At 44.7% G+C, this 15,400-nt stretch overlaps 1 protein-coding gene across 2 annotated transcripts in view; it reads right to left on the reverse strand.

Moving 5' to 3' along the window:
- The window catches only part of MAMDC2 (MAM domain containing 2), a 163,365-nt gene extending 150,122 nt beyond the window's left edge, over positions 1-13,243 (reverse strand). Inside the window, exons 1-2 of one of the 2 annotated variants that reach the window (XM_005897472.2) lie at positions 12,696-13,137; positions 12,245-12,358 (exon numbers count right to left, since the gene is read on the reverse strand). In XM_005897472.2, the coding sequence (XP_005897534.1) occupies positions 12,245-12,358; positions 12,696-12,729 (148 nt within the window). In that variant the 5' untranslated portion in view covers positions 12,730-13,137. Of the gene's footprint in view, positions 1-12,244; positions 12,359-12,695 lie in introns of both variants that reach the window. The other variant, XM_070375777.1, reaches the window with a different exon arrangement.
- Positions 13,244-15,400: the final 2,157 nt, after the last annotated feature.

Raw genomic sequence — 15,400 nt, forward strand, 5'->3', positions numbered from 1 at the left:
CACCAGAGGTGGGGTTTGGAAGGGAGGGGGAGTTGGGTGAAGGTAGTCAAACCTAGGCAGTGTATTAATAGGCAAAGTCATCACTGCCACCAAAGGTTACGGTCTCTCCACTGGTCATGTACGAATGTGACAGTAGGACCATAAAGAAGCCAGAGTGCCAAAGAATTGATGCTTTTGAACTGCGGCTCTGGAGAAGACTCTGGAAGAGTCCCTTGGATAGCAAAGAGCAAAATGGTCAATCCTAAGGGCAACTTTCACTTTCACTTTCAAAGGCAATCAACCCTGAATATTCACTGCAAGGACTGATGCTGAAGCTGAAGCTCCAATACTTTGGCCACCTGATGCAAACAGCGGACTCAGTGGAAAAGACCCTGATGTTGGGAATGATTGAAGGCAAAAGGAGAAGGGGGTGACAGAGGATGAGATGGTTGGATGGCATCACCAATTCAATGGGCATGAACTTGGGCAAACTCTAAGAGATGGTGAGGGACATGGAGGCCTGGCATACTGCAGTCCATGGGGTCTCAAAGAGTTGGACATGACTTGGTGAATAAACACACACATGGTTAAAAGGTACAAACTTCAGTTACAAGATAAAGTACTAGGAATGTAATGCAGCATAGGTATAATTAGTGCTGTTGCTATGTTACACAGGAAAGTTAAAACAGTAAATCCTAAGTGTTCACATCACAAGGAAAAAATTTTTTTTCTTTACCTGTTATTTTGATTCGATATGAGATGATGAGTGTTTACTAACCTTACTGCGGTAATCATTTCATGATACATATGTAAGTCAAATCATTACACTATACACCTTAAACTGATATAGTACTGTATGTGAACTACACCTCAATGAAAAAAAAAAAACAAATTAAAACCCATGACAGTACTATGCATCTTCAGGTATGTTATCTTCAATATAATTTCTCTTTTATTATACAATATTCAGAGCTGACTCATTTGAAAAGACTCTGATGCTGGGAAAGATTGAGGGTAGGAGGAGAAGGGGATGACAGAGGATGAGATGGTTGGATGGCATCACCGACTCAATGGACATGGGTTTGGGTGAACTCCAGGAGTTGGTGATGGACAGGGAGGCCTGGCGTGCTGTGGCTCATGGGGTCGCAATAGGACATGACTGAGTGACTGAACTGAACTGAACTGATTCAGTAAAGAACCACATGTAGGTAGGTTATTGATTATTTCATGTTGACAACGAAGATGAAAATCTTCAAAAATAACATGTAACCTATGATATATTAGAGCTTTTTAAATGTGAGTTCAAAAGGTTCTACTTTTCAGTGTTTTCTTAAAAAAAAAAAGTTACCAATGCATAACTTACATTTTCTGCAACAGAATTTGTGGAAAAGGAAAAAAGATTTTCATATGCTTATTCCCAATTTTCAGGATTTATAGTGGAAAACCAAAGGCTTTCCATAAAGCTTATATTTTAAAACGGGCTAATGCAGAGTCACAAAACAATTTAAACTCACTCTAGTCTATTACCCATTTTTTTCAAAATCAAAATTAGAAGAAATCTGCAGAAGCTTAAAAAAGAAAACATTAAGTTATGGTATCAGACAATATGGTTTTAGTCATAAAACATTGGTAAGCCAAGAATGCAGCTTCTCGGTGAAGTTAAAGCATATTAAAGTCATCTTCATTACAAGCATGGCCCCAAATAACACTTCAGCTCTCTTTGGCAGTGAGGCAAAAGTTTTTCAAATAAGGAATGGAAATTTTCCTGAGCGTAGAGCTAAGTTATATATCACAATATTGTATAATGTTGCTGGATAGCAATATTGCCATTCTGTTAAGAGTAATGGAATAAGTACCAAAGTGCTCGTGTAGTGGGGCAACTGGCTTGCAAAAACACATCTATCTGTGTACTCTTTTAATTTGTTCACAGTAGGAATAGATGAATTTGAAGTTGAGGAGTATTCCTTAAGACTGCCAAAGTATTTTAGGTCAAGTCGTAAATTTTCCCTGAAGTTCTCTGCCAAGATTATGCTGAGGACCAAGAAGAGAATCCTTCAAATGGTTCCAAAATTAAACTTTATAATCTATTATGGAAAAAATAAGTAAAAGTATATTTCCCTATCTTGGCTCGATTCCAAAGGCTTACTACCATATAGCAGGCATGCTGGCTGTAAGCTGGGCCTGAAACCCAGGGCAGAGTGTGAATGCTGGGACACCACGAGCATTTTTCAGAGGACTCCCACTGTCTCTAGGGAAGCATGAATCTTTCAGGTCTGACTTCCATGGTGGTGACCTCTGGAAGTATAAAGGTATCATCCTATTCTGATGGGAAGGTCCAGTGAGGCTCAAGTCTTTTGAGTTGGATGTGCTTGGGTCCACATCCTGACTCTGAATTGCGCTAGGCATGTTACTCCATGCTTCCACATCTGTAAAATGTTGATGATAACCACCTCCAGGATGGTTGGTTGTCATGATGGTTACAGACAATGACAATAAATGTACTAGACAGGCACCACGATACGCCACCTATGGGTCACAAACCATGGCGGCATAGGAAGCTATCGTGTAACCGTTTCACTAGGTATCGCTTCACACTTCTCACTGGGAACCATTCCTAATACAGAAATACAATATGCTATGCTGCTAAAGTTTCCTGATACCCAAACATTCTGTAACTTCTAAAGGTTTGGTTTTGCTTTTTATTAAGTAAGTTCCAGGATGCATCCTAACTACCACAGATTCAGCCCAGTTTCCTACATCCTCTACATTTACAATAGGAATAAAATTTCACACATTTTGAAGCGGATACAAATGTTATCAAGCCACTCATTGGAGGGTTCTTGGGTTATGCCAGTTGAAGAAATCTGTGTGTTCTTGGGACTTCCCTGGTGGTCCAGTGGTTAAGAATCCACCTTGCTTTGATCCCTGGTCAGGGAACTAAGATCCCACATACTGCGGGGCAGTTAAGACTGTGACAGAACTAGAGAAACCCGCGCACAGCAATGAAAGATCCTGCATGCTGCAACGGAGGCCTGATGCAGCCAAAAATAAATAAATAAATTTTTTTTTTTTTAGAAAAAGAAATATTCTTGAGGTTTCCAAATTGTCAAAGTGGAAACTGGGTCTAGTGTAGGGCTAGTGAGGAAGTCCTGCTCTCTTCTGAACCTTCTTTCTTGACTAATCCTTTCCTCTCTATAAACAAGCACAAGTCTTCCTAAGAAACAAAAACTCTTTCATCACAAGTTTCTTCGGAGGTATGGTTAAACCTCTTTCTAAGAAAGAGGGAACATTGAACTTCTTTGCTGAGAACTTCACTGTCAACATTCTCCCTTCATTCTTCTACCAGGGCATGTAGGGTCTGTCCTGAGCACTTTACTGACACTGCACTCATGCAAGCACCTAGCTGTCATTTTCAACAGACAAGTCGTAGAGCACCCACCTCTCTGCTTCCCTGGGCCCTGTTGATCACCTCCTCCTTTTGACACTACAAAGTCCTTTGGCTTCTGTGGCCCTGTATTTTCTTAATTCTCCTCCTCTATGTCTAGAGTTCCTTCTGTTTCCTTTTTTCCACCATCTCCTTCCTATGCCTGATCCTTAAACATGAATTTAAGGCTCCACCTTCAGCTTCCTGCTATCTTCACTTTCTACATTCTCTTTGGGGGAATCTTGTCTATACTCAAGGTTTCAACCACCATCTTCATACTGAAGATTCCCACAGCCATAGTGGGAATAGTCCTACCCAGACTGTACCTGACTTTCAGCTACTTACATCAAAGTCCTGCTCAACACCTCCACCTGGATGTTTCCCAGGTAACTCAGAATTGAACACACATTCTTCTACTCTATTACAATTTTTCCTTTTGAAATTCTTCAACAGTTGACACCCTCAAACATATGTCTGCCCAAACTAGAAATCTGGAAGTCACTCTCCACCTGACTCATTACTCCCACCCAATCAATAAGCAAGTCCTGCCAGATTAGTCCCTGTTCTGATGCTTTATTTACTCTCCCTTTTACCCCTACTCCCTTTTTCCTATTTCAAGCCTCATCATCTCTTAGCTGGACCACTGCATAGTTCCCTATCTAGCCTTCCCATTATCAACTTGTCTTCCTCAAATCAACCCTTTTCTCAGCTACTGAACTGGAGAGCAGGCTGCATCACACTGCTTCTTGTCTACAGGATAATGAACAGGCAGATCCAGAGGTGCAGTAGTAAACAATCATGGCAAAGTCACACAAATGGTTCCTTCAGTGGGATCTCGCCAACACATTATACCTCTTTACTCTTGCCCAAATATAACTCAGATCTCTAGACTTCCTGCCAATTCTAGGAGCTAACTGATACCCTTCCAATAAACTTCTTTTGTGCTTAATTTAACAGTCTACTTATGCTGTTTGCAATGAAGATCCTGGGCTAGTATACAATTCCTTTTGGTCTCTACCATAATTACAGATTTGTGTTTCCTCCTGTTGGTCTAAGGTGACCGCAAATGGCAGGGATCATGACTGTGAATGCATTCCATATACTATCTGTACTCCAATAACCAACATAGTGCCTGATGGATAGTGGGTATGCAAATATGTGTTGACATAATGAATAGTGTTTAGAAGTGTTTTCTGTAAAACATATGATTCATTCATGATACTATGAAATTATGGCATGATACCACTTGTTTTATTTTATTCATAAACTCAGAACCCTCCCTAAAAACACAGATAAATGTCTCACAAGGTAGAAAAAGCAAACATCTTTGCAGATGTCATTGAATTTCTCCATAAGTCACATCAATATGGAAGATTCCTTTCTTCAGGGAACAGACAAATATCCCTGTATGCTTTTACCCATCAGGGTGGGTACTATTAATGTCTCCCACGTGAGTTCCTTAGAAACAACAGCTCTCAATAGCTAGTCCAAAGTTTGATCATCTTTTGCCAAAAATACTTTTTAGACCATCAGTGTCACTCTCAAGGTTGCACTGTGATTGTTTGTGATGGCAGAGGATCAGAGGACTCAGGCAGTCCTGATGGGTAAATAATCCAAGGGCTATTTGTCCATTGGTATGTCGGGATGAAACAGATCATGTATTGGTGAGGCAAAATGAAAGAAATACTGCTTCACTGTTATATTTGGAAATTGCAACAGAAGACTCCAAAGTCTTTGAAGTCTTATGGTAGGAAGGATTATTAAACACAACCTCTTTCTTTACAGGGGAAAATGTCAAGAACTTTTTTTTTTTTAATTGATCTCAATAAGGGCTTTAGAGATTGATTAAATTCAAAATGTTTGTTGATACCACACATTTTCAGATGCTGTGGGAAGTATGTGATCCCTGTTCTCAAAGCATAACTCAGATGAGGTGAAGAAGTGGGGACTTCAATAAGGAGACACTAAGAAGAAGATTTACAAGGTGGAAAGTGAAGAGAGCCATGGGAAGGGGAAACAAAGAGGAAAGGGAGAAGTTTATTTACTTGGGAAACTCAAGGACTGTTTCAAAAAAGAGCCATACATTAAAGCACAAATAGATTTAAATAGGCCAGGATGGAGCCAGGGAATGAAAAAGCAGGATAACAGGGATGTAGAGAACGGCACAAATAGAGCAAGGAGGCGAGAAATTAAAGAGCTCATTGAGTGAACAGCATGTTGGGAATTAACGGGAGGGAGGAATAAAAATATAATTGAGGGTAAATTACAAAGGACCCTGAATGCCAAGCTAGGCAGTTTGTACTTTATTCTATTGGCAATTGGTAATCATTAAAGCATCCTTAGTAACAGCATGTTTCTTCTTTCTACATCTGGCTGGGGAGAGGAAGGAGGAGTTGGCCATTCTTCTGGTCACTGTCCTCAACCCTGGCCACGTATCAGAATCACCTAGGGAGTTTGTTCATCTATTAATGTCTGTTTGTTAACAGTGCCAGGTCTGGCCCTGTATGTGGTCAAGTAAATCAGAATCTCTTGTGGTAGAGCCTGCGTATGACTATTTTTAAAGAAAAATTTAGGTGATTTTAATGTCCAGTCAGAGCTGAGAACCGTTGGCATAGGTGTAAGAATTTCTCTATAAATTTCTATTTTTGTCAGGAGTGCTTTGTTGATATTAGGTATGACATTATGCTTTATTTAATTAGGTATGGCCTAAAGGATATGATAGGCTTCCCAGGTGGCTCAGTGATAAAGAATCCACCTGCCAATGCAGGAGACACAAGAGATGCAGGCTCAATCCCTGGGTCCAGAAGATCCCTGAAGTAGGAAATAGCAACCCACTCCAGTGCTCTTGCCTGGAAAATTCCTTGGACAAAGGAAACTAGCAGGCTACAGTCCACGGGGTTGCAAAGAGTTGGACAAGACTAAGCAGCTGAACACACACACACAATGGATATGATAGAAATTTCTGATATACTGTGAAAGTTCTTTGCTCTTAAATAACTTCCTCATTTATCACCAGTACCATCTTCTCTCTCTAGGTATTTCACATACATACCTACATATGTATAAAATTAAACATATAATCAAACACTCCAAGAGCCTAGATCTGAATGCATGAATACACTTATATGACTGAGTTGATTAAGACACACACAAGAGAAATTGAGGGAGAGTGGTGGGATAATTGGCAGAGGTGAAAATCAGGGTTGACCAACCAAAATGCTCAGTTCAGTTCAGTTTAGTCACTCAGTTGCATTCGACTCTGTGACCCCATGGACTGCAGCATGCCAGGCTTCCCTGTCTATCACCAACTCCCGGAGCTTGCTCAAACTTATGTCCATCGAGTCGGTGATGCCATGTCAAAATGCCCAAGACACATTCAACTATCTGCTGATCTTATGCATCGAGATACTCACCACTTCTATGAACATAAATGCATTTTAATAAACGTCTTAAAAATCAAATGCTATTTAATAAGACAGAATTAGGACTGTTACTGAGATGACCTACCAAAAAGGGTCTGTTAGTTTAAGAACCAGGATTTTTTATGAATACCGTATCCCAAAATGCAAGTCATAAAACATGGGGGTTGCTTGCATGCTAAGAGATTTGAAGATGACAATAAAACCAGAAAGTCCTATGACAAGAGATTACTTTTTCCTCCCAATATATTGTGACCAGAGCTGACTTCTGTGATTATGAGAAAGTAAACATCCCAAATCCAGGACACCCTGTTAGGGAGTAGGCCAGGAACTGGGTAGCAACTTCCCATTCAGCAATTCTAATCTGAGTAGAGAAGACCCAGACTGGGTGTTGGCCTTGATAGGAAGAAGGCTGCCTAGACAGCCTATTTCAGAGAAGTGAGTCATGGTAGGGAGGAGCAGGCAGAGATTACCAGTCCAGGTAGGTTAAGTCCCAAATGGAGGAGCCATGTAAGACAACCTGGGAACTCAGATTGATATGGAGGCCAAGGGTTAGGGACATGCCCCAAAACTGAGAGGTTGAGAGCTCAGGGGCCTCCTAGAAGGCACCAGCAGCATCAATATGGAGCCTGATTAATGCTGAGCCTTTCTGGGCCCCAGTGTGTTCCTCCATAAAATGAGGAGGTTGTACTGGGTGAACTCTATGGCTCAGCCCTAGGATCTAGGATGGTGGGCAGAGCCAGGGCAGAACTAAGGCCATGCTTAGGCACAGCTCACAAGAGCCAGGTTCGACTGGACATCAGTAGTAGCCTGGGTGGGCCCAGGAATCCCTTGTGGCACTGCAGGAAGAATGTGGCCTGGGGTCGACTGTTTCTCCAAGAGGCATACAGGGAACACCACAGACTTGTGCTGCTCCCAGCCTTTTCACAACGTGGGGGCTGTGCTTCAGCAGAGAGGGTGTCAAGAGAACAACCAGCAGAGGTGATGCAGGTTCAAGCAGGTCCAGAGGGTGGGAATGGCCTGGATGAACTCAGGGTGATGTCAGACTGGGAAGCTGAGCCATTCCCCCAGCATCAGGAAAAGAGCTATAACCTGCAGAAAGGGAGGACTGATCCTTCTCCTTCAGGAAGGTCTTTGGGATCCTGACCAGACTTTGGCTTTAGCTGGGCCTCAAGAAATATCCGGCAGGATTTATCACTATTAATAATAACTAGCACATGACTGAGTAAAGAACTGAAACTCAGCTGACCAAGTGACTGTAAGTGTCCTTAAGAGAGAAGTAAGGGGTTTGGTGAAGAAAGGAGGGTGACAGGAAGAGAAACAGGCATGTACTTACATTGAGATTCTAGCACACTCTACCACCACCCCACCACCCTACTCTCACCCCCTTGGTTATGGCAAACGTCTAGCTGGCCAGCCTGCCACAGATACTATCACTTGCTCCAAGGTACAAATACTACCCAAATTCTTCCTGTATTAGGCATTTCCTCCAACCTTGACCCCCACTGTTGTAGGAAAAAACCACCTCTACAACAAGTGTTTTGAATTTCCTTTTTTACCTCCTCATAACCTGGCATATGTCCACATCTGCCTTACTCTCTGGGGTGCTTTAGTGCCCCAAACTTCTAATAAAGGAGTAGTACCTGAATTTGGATTTTATTCTCTTCCTCCTGCAGTTCCTCCAATGACTTCCTCAGCTTAAAGATACTAAACCCAGGTGCCCAAAAATCAGAACAAAGCCAAAATCCATCCAATGACTAATGTGAATCATGACTATTCTGATGTGAGGCCAACTTTACAGTCTCCAAGAATCCTCAGCCGAAGGGCTTCAGCCCCCACAGCTGGCACTGGGTAAGTGGAACTGACAATCTTGATTTCTGCTGAGGACAACTGTTAAAGGGGTTCCAATATTCTCTGAACTGTGAATAAATAAAGATTTTTTGAGATAATGAATGAATGAAGATTTTTATAAGATAAAATAGATTTCTTCTTTCCAGGATTTAATTCAAACCTAAAACTTAGAAGCAATTTCAAAGTTTGATTCTGATACAATCTCACTTGCCTTGACAAGTGAGAGAAAATGAAAATATTCTACCAAAAACATGGAGGTAAATCAAGAAAACAAGGCCACATTGCCAAAACTGAAAAGTAGATGAGACTAGGTTCCAGTACTACTGGAACCTACTACTGCTCAGCTACTCTAGTGCCATCCTCTGTTCCCCGGTGGCGCCCTCCATGGTGGAGCGCAATCAAGTCAACACATTGCCTCGTCAAAACTCATCCATTCTGTGAGTGGAGATCAAGCATATTTCAAAATGGCCATGAGCTAGGGACACTGGAATTGTAACTGGAAAGGCTTAGAGACCCAATACACTAAATAAATCAAAGGCGTGGACCTCACATACGATTTTGGGCAGTTGGGAGGTATTTTGAGACAACTCCTGGTGTGAATCTCCTGTCCTAAAAAGGCAAAGGCATTAGTCGCTCTGTGGTGTCTGACTCTTTGCGACCCCATGGACTGCAGCTCACCAGGCTTCTCTGTCCGTGGGATTCCCTAGGCAAGAATACTGGAGTAGGTTGCCATTCCCTTCTCCAGGGTATCTTCCCGACCCAGGAATCAAACCCAGGTCTCCTGTATTGTAGGCAGATTCTTTACCAACTGAGCTATCAGGGAATGAAATTCTAATTGGCAGATTTGTTTCTCCACTTAACCCTCTTCACTGGGCTTTAGCATTGATTGCTCCACCATAAATTAACCTACTGACCAAGGACATCAAAGAAAGTGCTATTTGCATTCCAAATTCTTGTGGGCATAAGTCACTGAAACTTACAGCTTTCTATGCTACCATGCAACACACAGAGGTGGATGGAACTAGTTTCAAAGGGTTTTTACAGCCAGAGGAAGTAAATTTGCAGAAAGGCTGGCAAAAACAGCTTGCCAAATTTCAGCTTGGAACAATTTCATTATCTTTAATTTACCAACCTAGCAATGGGTTTATAATAGAAATTCTTAGTGATGGCTTCTCAGGAGGCAACCACAGCAGCTGGCACACACCTACCTCACTGCACCTCTGGAGTGGACTGCTACGTCCAAGTTCTGGCCACTGAAAAACACGATCTGTAAGGACAGAAGCCTAATGGGCCTGCTCCCATAGTAATGCTCAGAGGCGACTGAATTACCTTCCCCCAGCCAAGCCAGGAGTCCCAGCCTTGAGCCAGAAAGCAGTGACTGTTAGATGATAGAAAGAAAGCAAAGAGGAAAGCAACAGTGCCGTCATTATATGCTGTAAACCGCAATCACCTTTCCCTATAAGCATCTTCCTGTTTTCCTGGAGGGGCACTGTTTAACTGCCACTGGTGCAGAGGTGCCAGCTCAGCAGAGAGCACTTCCTGTGGGTCTGGACAGCAGTCAAGTGTGGCGGGATGTGGCCTGCCCACTGACCCAGGAGCAGGCTACCAGGGGGCCACCATCCTGACAGAGGCCTGGCAATTGGGGGCATAGGACTGAGGCTCCTGGATTAAGGGGTGATGCTGATTTCCTTTTCTCAGCGCCAGACTAGGGTGAAGCAAAAGGGGTGTCTAGGGCACACGATTGAAGGAGGTTTTCACTCTCAGGGTCATGCAAGTGGCTCTTTTACGCTGGTCCTAGCCCTGCGCAGAGCCACCAGTAGAGGTAGGGGGTTGTGTAAGGTCAGTGGTTCAAAGCGTGATCTCCTGACCAGCAACATCACCTGAGTACTTACTAGGTAAGCAAATTCTCAGCACCCTTCCAGACCCACAGACTCTGAAACTCAGAGGTGGGGCCCAGCAATCTGTGTTTTAATACCACCCCCACCCCAGATAATTCTGATGCAGCTAAAGCACTGTGCTAGAGAATAATGCTCTCCAAAGACCCTGTGTGGCCCAGGCCATTGTTCGACATGCTTCACACACAATCAGAACAGGGAAAGGAGTAGGGTGATGAGATGAAAGAGATTTCCCTAAGGCAATCAGCAAGGTGGGAATGCCTCAAATAATAAATCAGGAATTGATTTTTTTCCAGCTATCCTTAAGTATTTGGTACTGAAGACTTAGCAAGTGTTGGCAATAAATAACGTTTACTACTGAGTAGTTTCCTCCTGTTTTTTCCCTGATCAAGTCAGTTCAGAGTTGGCCACTGACTGATTACCTTGGTACATGGGCCAGTCGTCTGAACATTCTAAGACTGAGATTCCCTCCTCTGGAAACTGGGGTTAACATCACCTCCCTGCCAACATCAGAGAAGCTAAAATATGCAAAGCTTAGGAGAAGCCTGAGGCAGAAAAGCTGTGATGACAGTTTATACACCCTGAGCAGGCGTTCTGGGCCCCCACCTTCTCCAGCAAGGTTAGATAATCTGGGGGCCTGAAGACAACTGAGAGGGGAAGGAGATTATGCTCTCTTTTATGCTGCGGTGTTTTTTAAAGGAGGCTATTTTCCAGTCCTGGTGACCTGGGACATCAGGCTTCTGAATGGGGTGGCACAAGCAAAAGAAAGGAAAGAAGTAGAAAAATATATATATATATATATATTTACTAAATAAATAAAGGGCAAAAAACTGTATCACATTTAAGATCCCACATTTAAACTTTGTCACTAGAACCCAAACAGTATGAGCGCTGAGGCAACGACCAATGCAAGCCAGCTGAGTGACCTCAGACACTCAGCCATAGACTTGGTTTCCTCTTTTGCCAAGTGCTGAATATAATCAACAATAATATGAGGATGATGTCATGCAACAAAACGCTGTCAAGCACAATACAAATGTGAGGTTCACACTGAGGTCCCATCACAGAGGAACAGCACCACCGTTTCTGCAGGGTGAAAGGAAAACATCTCACCCAACTTGCCCAGCTCATAAAGGTGTCTACTGAGGACGAGAGAGCCTGTTGACCTGCAGAGGGCACATAGCTGGTGGGAGACAAGCATCAGCTGTGTCCCCATTCTCCCTTTCATTAGGGAGTAGAGGGGAGGGGCGAAATCTCAGCGCTTCTCGCCAAGGGCCAGGTAAACAAAGGACGCCCCACCCAACCCCCATCTCGTTATTGGCCATTCATGCAGCACAGCTGAGAACTGGAAAGATGATCCATGACACACTTTTTCTCCCGAGAGTATGTAACTCCAAGATGATAACATTATCCATGCGAAAGGGCTTCCCTTGTGGCTCCGCTGGTAAAGAATCCGCCTGCAACGCGGGAGACCTGGGTTTGATCCCTGGGTTGGGAAAATCCCCTGGAGAAGGGAAAGGCTACTCACTCCAGTATTCTGGTCTAGAGAATTCCATGGACTATATAGTTCATGGGGTCACAAAGAGTCGGATACGATTGAGCAACTTTCACTTTCACGCAAAAGAGCCACCCAGCCAAAAAAGTTCAGGTTGGGCCCCTGTGCACGAGCCCCTTACCTTCCTCATTCAAAATCCACGGCAGGAACTCGAACACCGAGTCAAAGCCGCAGGTGTTCTCCTCGAAGGTGCAGGACCCAGCGGGCAGGTCCAGGGCACCGGCAAGCTGCAGGGCTGTGGGTACAAAGCGGGTTTCAATTCGGGCTGGGTCTCGGGAGCGTTGGCAGCAACTCAGGGCACCCCGGGGAACTACCTGGTGAAAGTGGAGGAAGGCGTCCGAGATGGGGCGGGAGAGGGATGAGCTACTGCCGCCCCCGCCCCTGGAGCTTCCACTGCAGGACCTGTGCGCAGCCGCTGGGCTGGGGAGGGACGTTAACGGCCGCTGAGACGCTATCCGTAGGCACCCTTAGATGGCCCAGCCCAGGACCGCAAGCTGGACTACCAAGGCTGCAGGATTGGGAGAGGGTTACGAGAACGCCCCGCGGGGATAGCCCCCGGGTCCAGGCCTTACCTTGCACTGCCAGGAGGACGCTCCTGAGCAGCATTGTCGGGAAGGAGGACTGGACAGAGGAGCGAACCGCCAGCCCGCCGGGACAGGCTGCTCCGGGTGGAAGGAGCGTGGGAAGCAGGGGCAACTCGAACCGGGGGAGGGAGAAATCAGAGGCAAAGCGCACTTGAAGCTGCCCAACTTTGCAACGCGGCTCGGGAGCCGAATGGAATGCTGAAGGTGCCTGAACTGGGAGCGGCGCTTGCTGAGCTGCAGCCGCGAGGCAGCTCGCGTCCCAAGTGAAGCCGGCCGCACAGCTGGTCCTGCGCGAGGATGGGGCTGGGCGGGGAGGAGACAACTGCACACTTTTGAAAAGCCAGCCAGGACTGGCTGGGACAGGAGAGGTCGGGAGGCAGTGACACGGTTCGGATTCTTAACGCTTGGGACCAAAGTCAGCCGCTGGAGAGGGCAGGCGTCCCAGGAGCCCCTCGGGATGAGTTGGGGCTGGAGGCGCCCCGCCCCTCCCATCCGTAGTGGGAACCAGCTTATTTCTGGGTACAGCCTCTCTCTATCTGGAATGCCAGTCCTGCAGCGCTGGCCATAATTTTAACCTTTTTTCCTCAGGATGGAAAAGGATGGAATTCTCTTAGGAAAACCTAGAGGAAAATTTGGAAAGTTTTGTTGCGTGGAATAAGGTTTATATCTATCGAGGAGTTCAGCATTTATGGCCCATTAATGCTAACCTTGGAATACCCACCCCCCATACACACACTTTTATTTAGCCGTGGAATGTCTGGCATGCCTGGTGCTCAGCATTGCCTCGGTCCCTAAAATGGGGGCATTCCTCCTCTCCAAAGAGCCATGATAAATTAGTAGAAAGTTTCTAAATTGGGACGTGAGAGTTGGGAGTAGTGATGTTAGGGAGGGGGTTACTCCCTCCCTAATACCCACTGGCTACACATTTCCCTTAAGCACTAAGTGGGTCTTTAAAAATATTTTCTTCCAGCAAAGAAAGTGGTGATGGTGGGATGAGGGTCTTCTTAATGCTGTTTATAATATTGGGCAGGCAACTATATGGCTAGGGCAATGGTTCTTAAATCTTAAGGTAAATCAGAAACCCAGCATCAGAGTTTCTGATTCAGTAGATTAAGCTTAGGGTGCTAAAGTCTGCACATCCCTCACAAGTTTCTATGTGTTGACACTTAAGCCTGGGACTGCACTTTGAAGACCACTGGCCTAACAAACTCTTGTTTAACCACCAGAGCCCTGCTCACATGCTTCCACTTGTTTCCAGACTCTCCTTGTTCTTCAGTCTTCGTGCTATTTCTTTCTTTCTCTCTCTGACCCCTTGGATATTAGGTTGCCTCCAAGTTCTGTTATTTCAACTCCTGTTGCCCTCTCTCCTCACTTCCTCAGTGATTTCATCCAGTCTCATAGTTTGAAACACCACCTATAGCCCGATATCTCCCCAACAGACATTTCTAGTCCACATGGCCCACTAACTCCTCTGCATCTTCCTCATCTCAGTTAAAGGAAACATTTCCCTTCAGTTGCTCAGAAAAAATATTTAAGAGTTATCCTTGACTCTTCTCTTCTTCTCAGGACATTCACCAAATTCTGTCAGTTCAGGATTCGAAACGTAGTAGGTATTGACCATTTTCCATTCCCATGGTGACTGAAGCTGCCATTGCTGTTTGCCAGAGACGCTACAGTAGCTTCTGGTAGGTGGTCCTCTTGCTTCTTCCGCCTCATGCACCTCCATTCCATTTTTAACACAGTTGTCAGGGCATCTCTTTAATACAGAAATTGGGCCATGTCACTCTGTGGCCCCAGACTCCTAACAAGTCCATCAATTACTTAGCAAACCCCAAAATCTTCACAAGGGCCTACCAGGTCTACAGAACCTGTCCCTATCCCTTTATATCTCTAACTTCATCTGCCATGCTTAGTCCCCTCCAGCCACATGAATCTCCTGGCTGGTCCTTAAACACAGTCTAGCTGTCCTCTAATAATTTTGCACTGCAGATGGTGATTGCAGCCATGAAATTAAAAGACACTTACTCCTTGGAAGGAAAGTTATGACCAACCTAGACAGCATATTAAAAAGCAGAGACATTACTTGGCCAACAAAGGTCCATCTAGTCAAGGCTATGGTTTTTCCAGTGGTCATGTATGGATGTGAGAGTTGGACTGTGAAGAAAGCTGAGAGCTGAAGAATTGATGCTTTTGAACTGTGGTGTTGGAGAAGACTCTTGAGAGTCCCTTGGACTGCAAGGAGACCCAACCAGTCTATCCTAAAGGAGATCAGTCCTGGGTGTTCATTGGAAGGACTGATGCTAAAGCTGAAACTCCAATACTTTGGCCACCTCACGTGAAGAATTGACTTATTGGAAAAGACCCTGATGCTGGGAGGGATTGGGGGCAGGAGGAGAAGGGGACGACAGAGGATGAGATGGCTGGATGGCATCACTGACTCGATGGATGTGAGTCTTAATGAACTCCAGGAGTTGGTGATGGACAGGGAGGCCTGGTGTGCTGCAATTCATGGGGTCACCAAGAGTCGGACACGACTGAGTGACTGAACTGAATTGATTCCTTCTGTTTGAAATGATCTTCCTGGGATAGCCACATGACTCACACCTGCACAACCTCAAGGTCTTGACGCAAATGTCACCTGGAGAAGAAAACTTAAAAGCCTTCTCTCTAATAAGAAAAACCCTTTAAAAATA

Source organism: Bos mutus, chromosome 8 (genome assembly GCF_027580195.1).
Source record: "Bos mutus isolate GX-2022 chromosome 8, NWIPB_WYAK_1.1, whole genome shotgun sequence".
Taxonomy (NCBI): Eukaryota; Metazoa; Chordata; class Mammalia; order Artiodactyla; family Bovidae; genus Bos; species Bos mutus.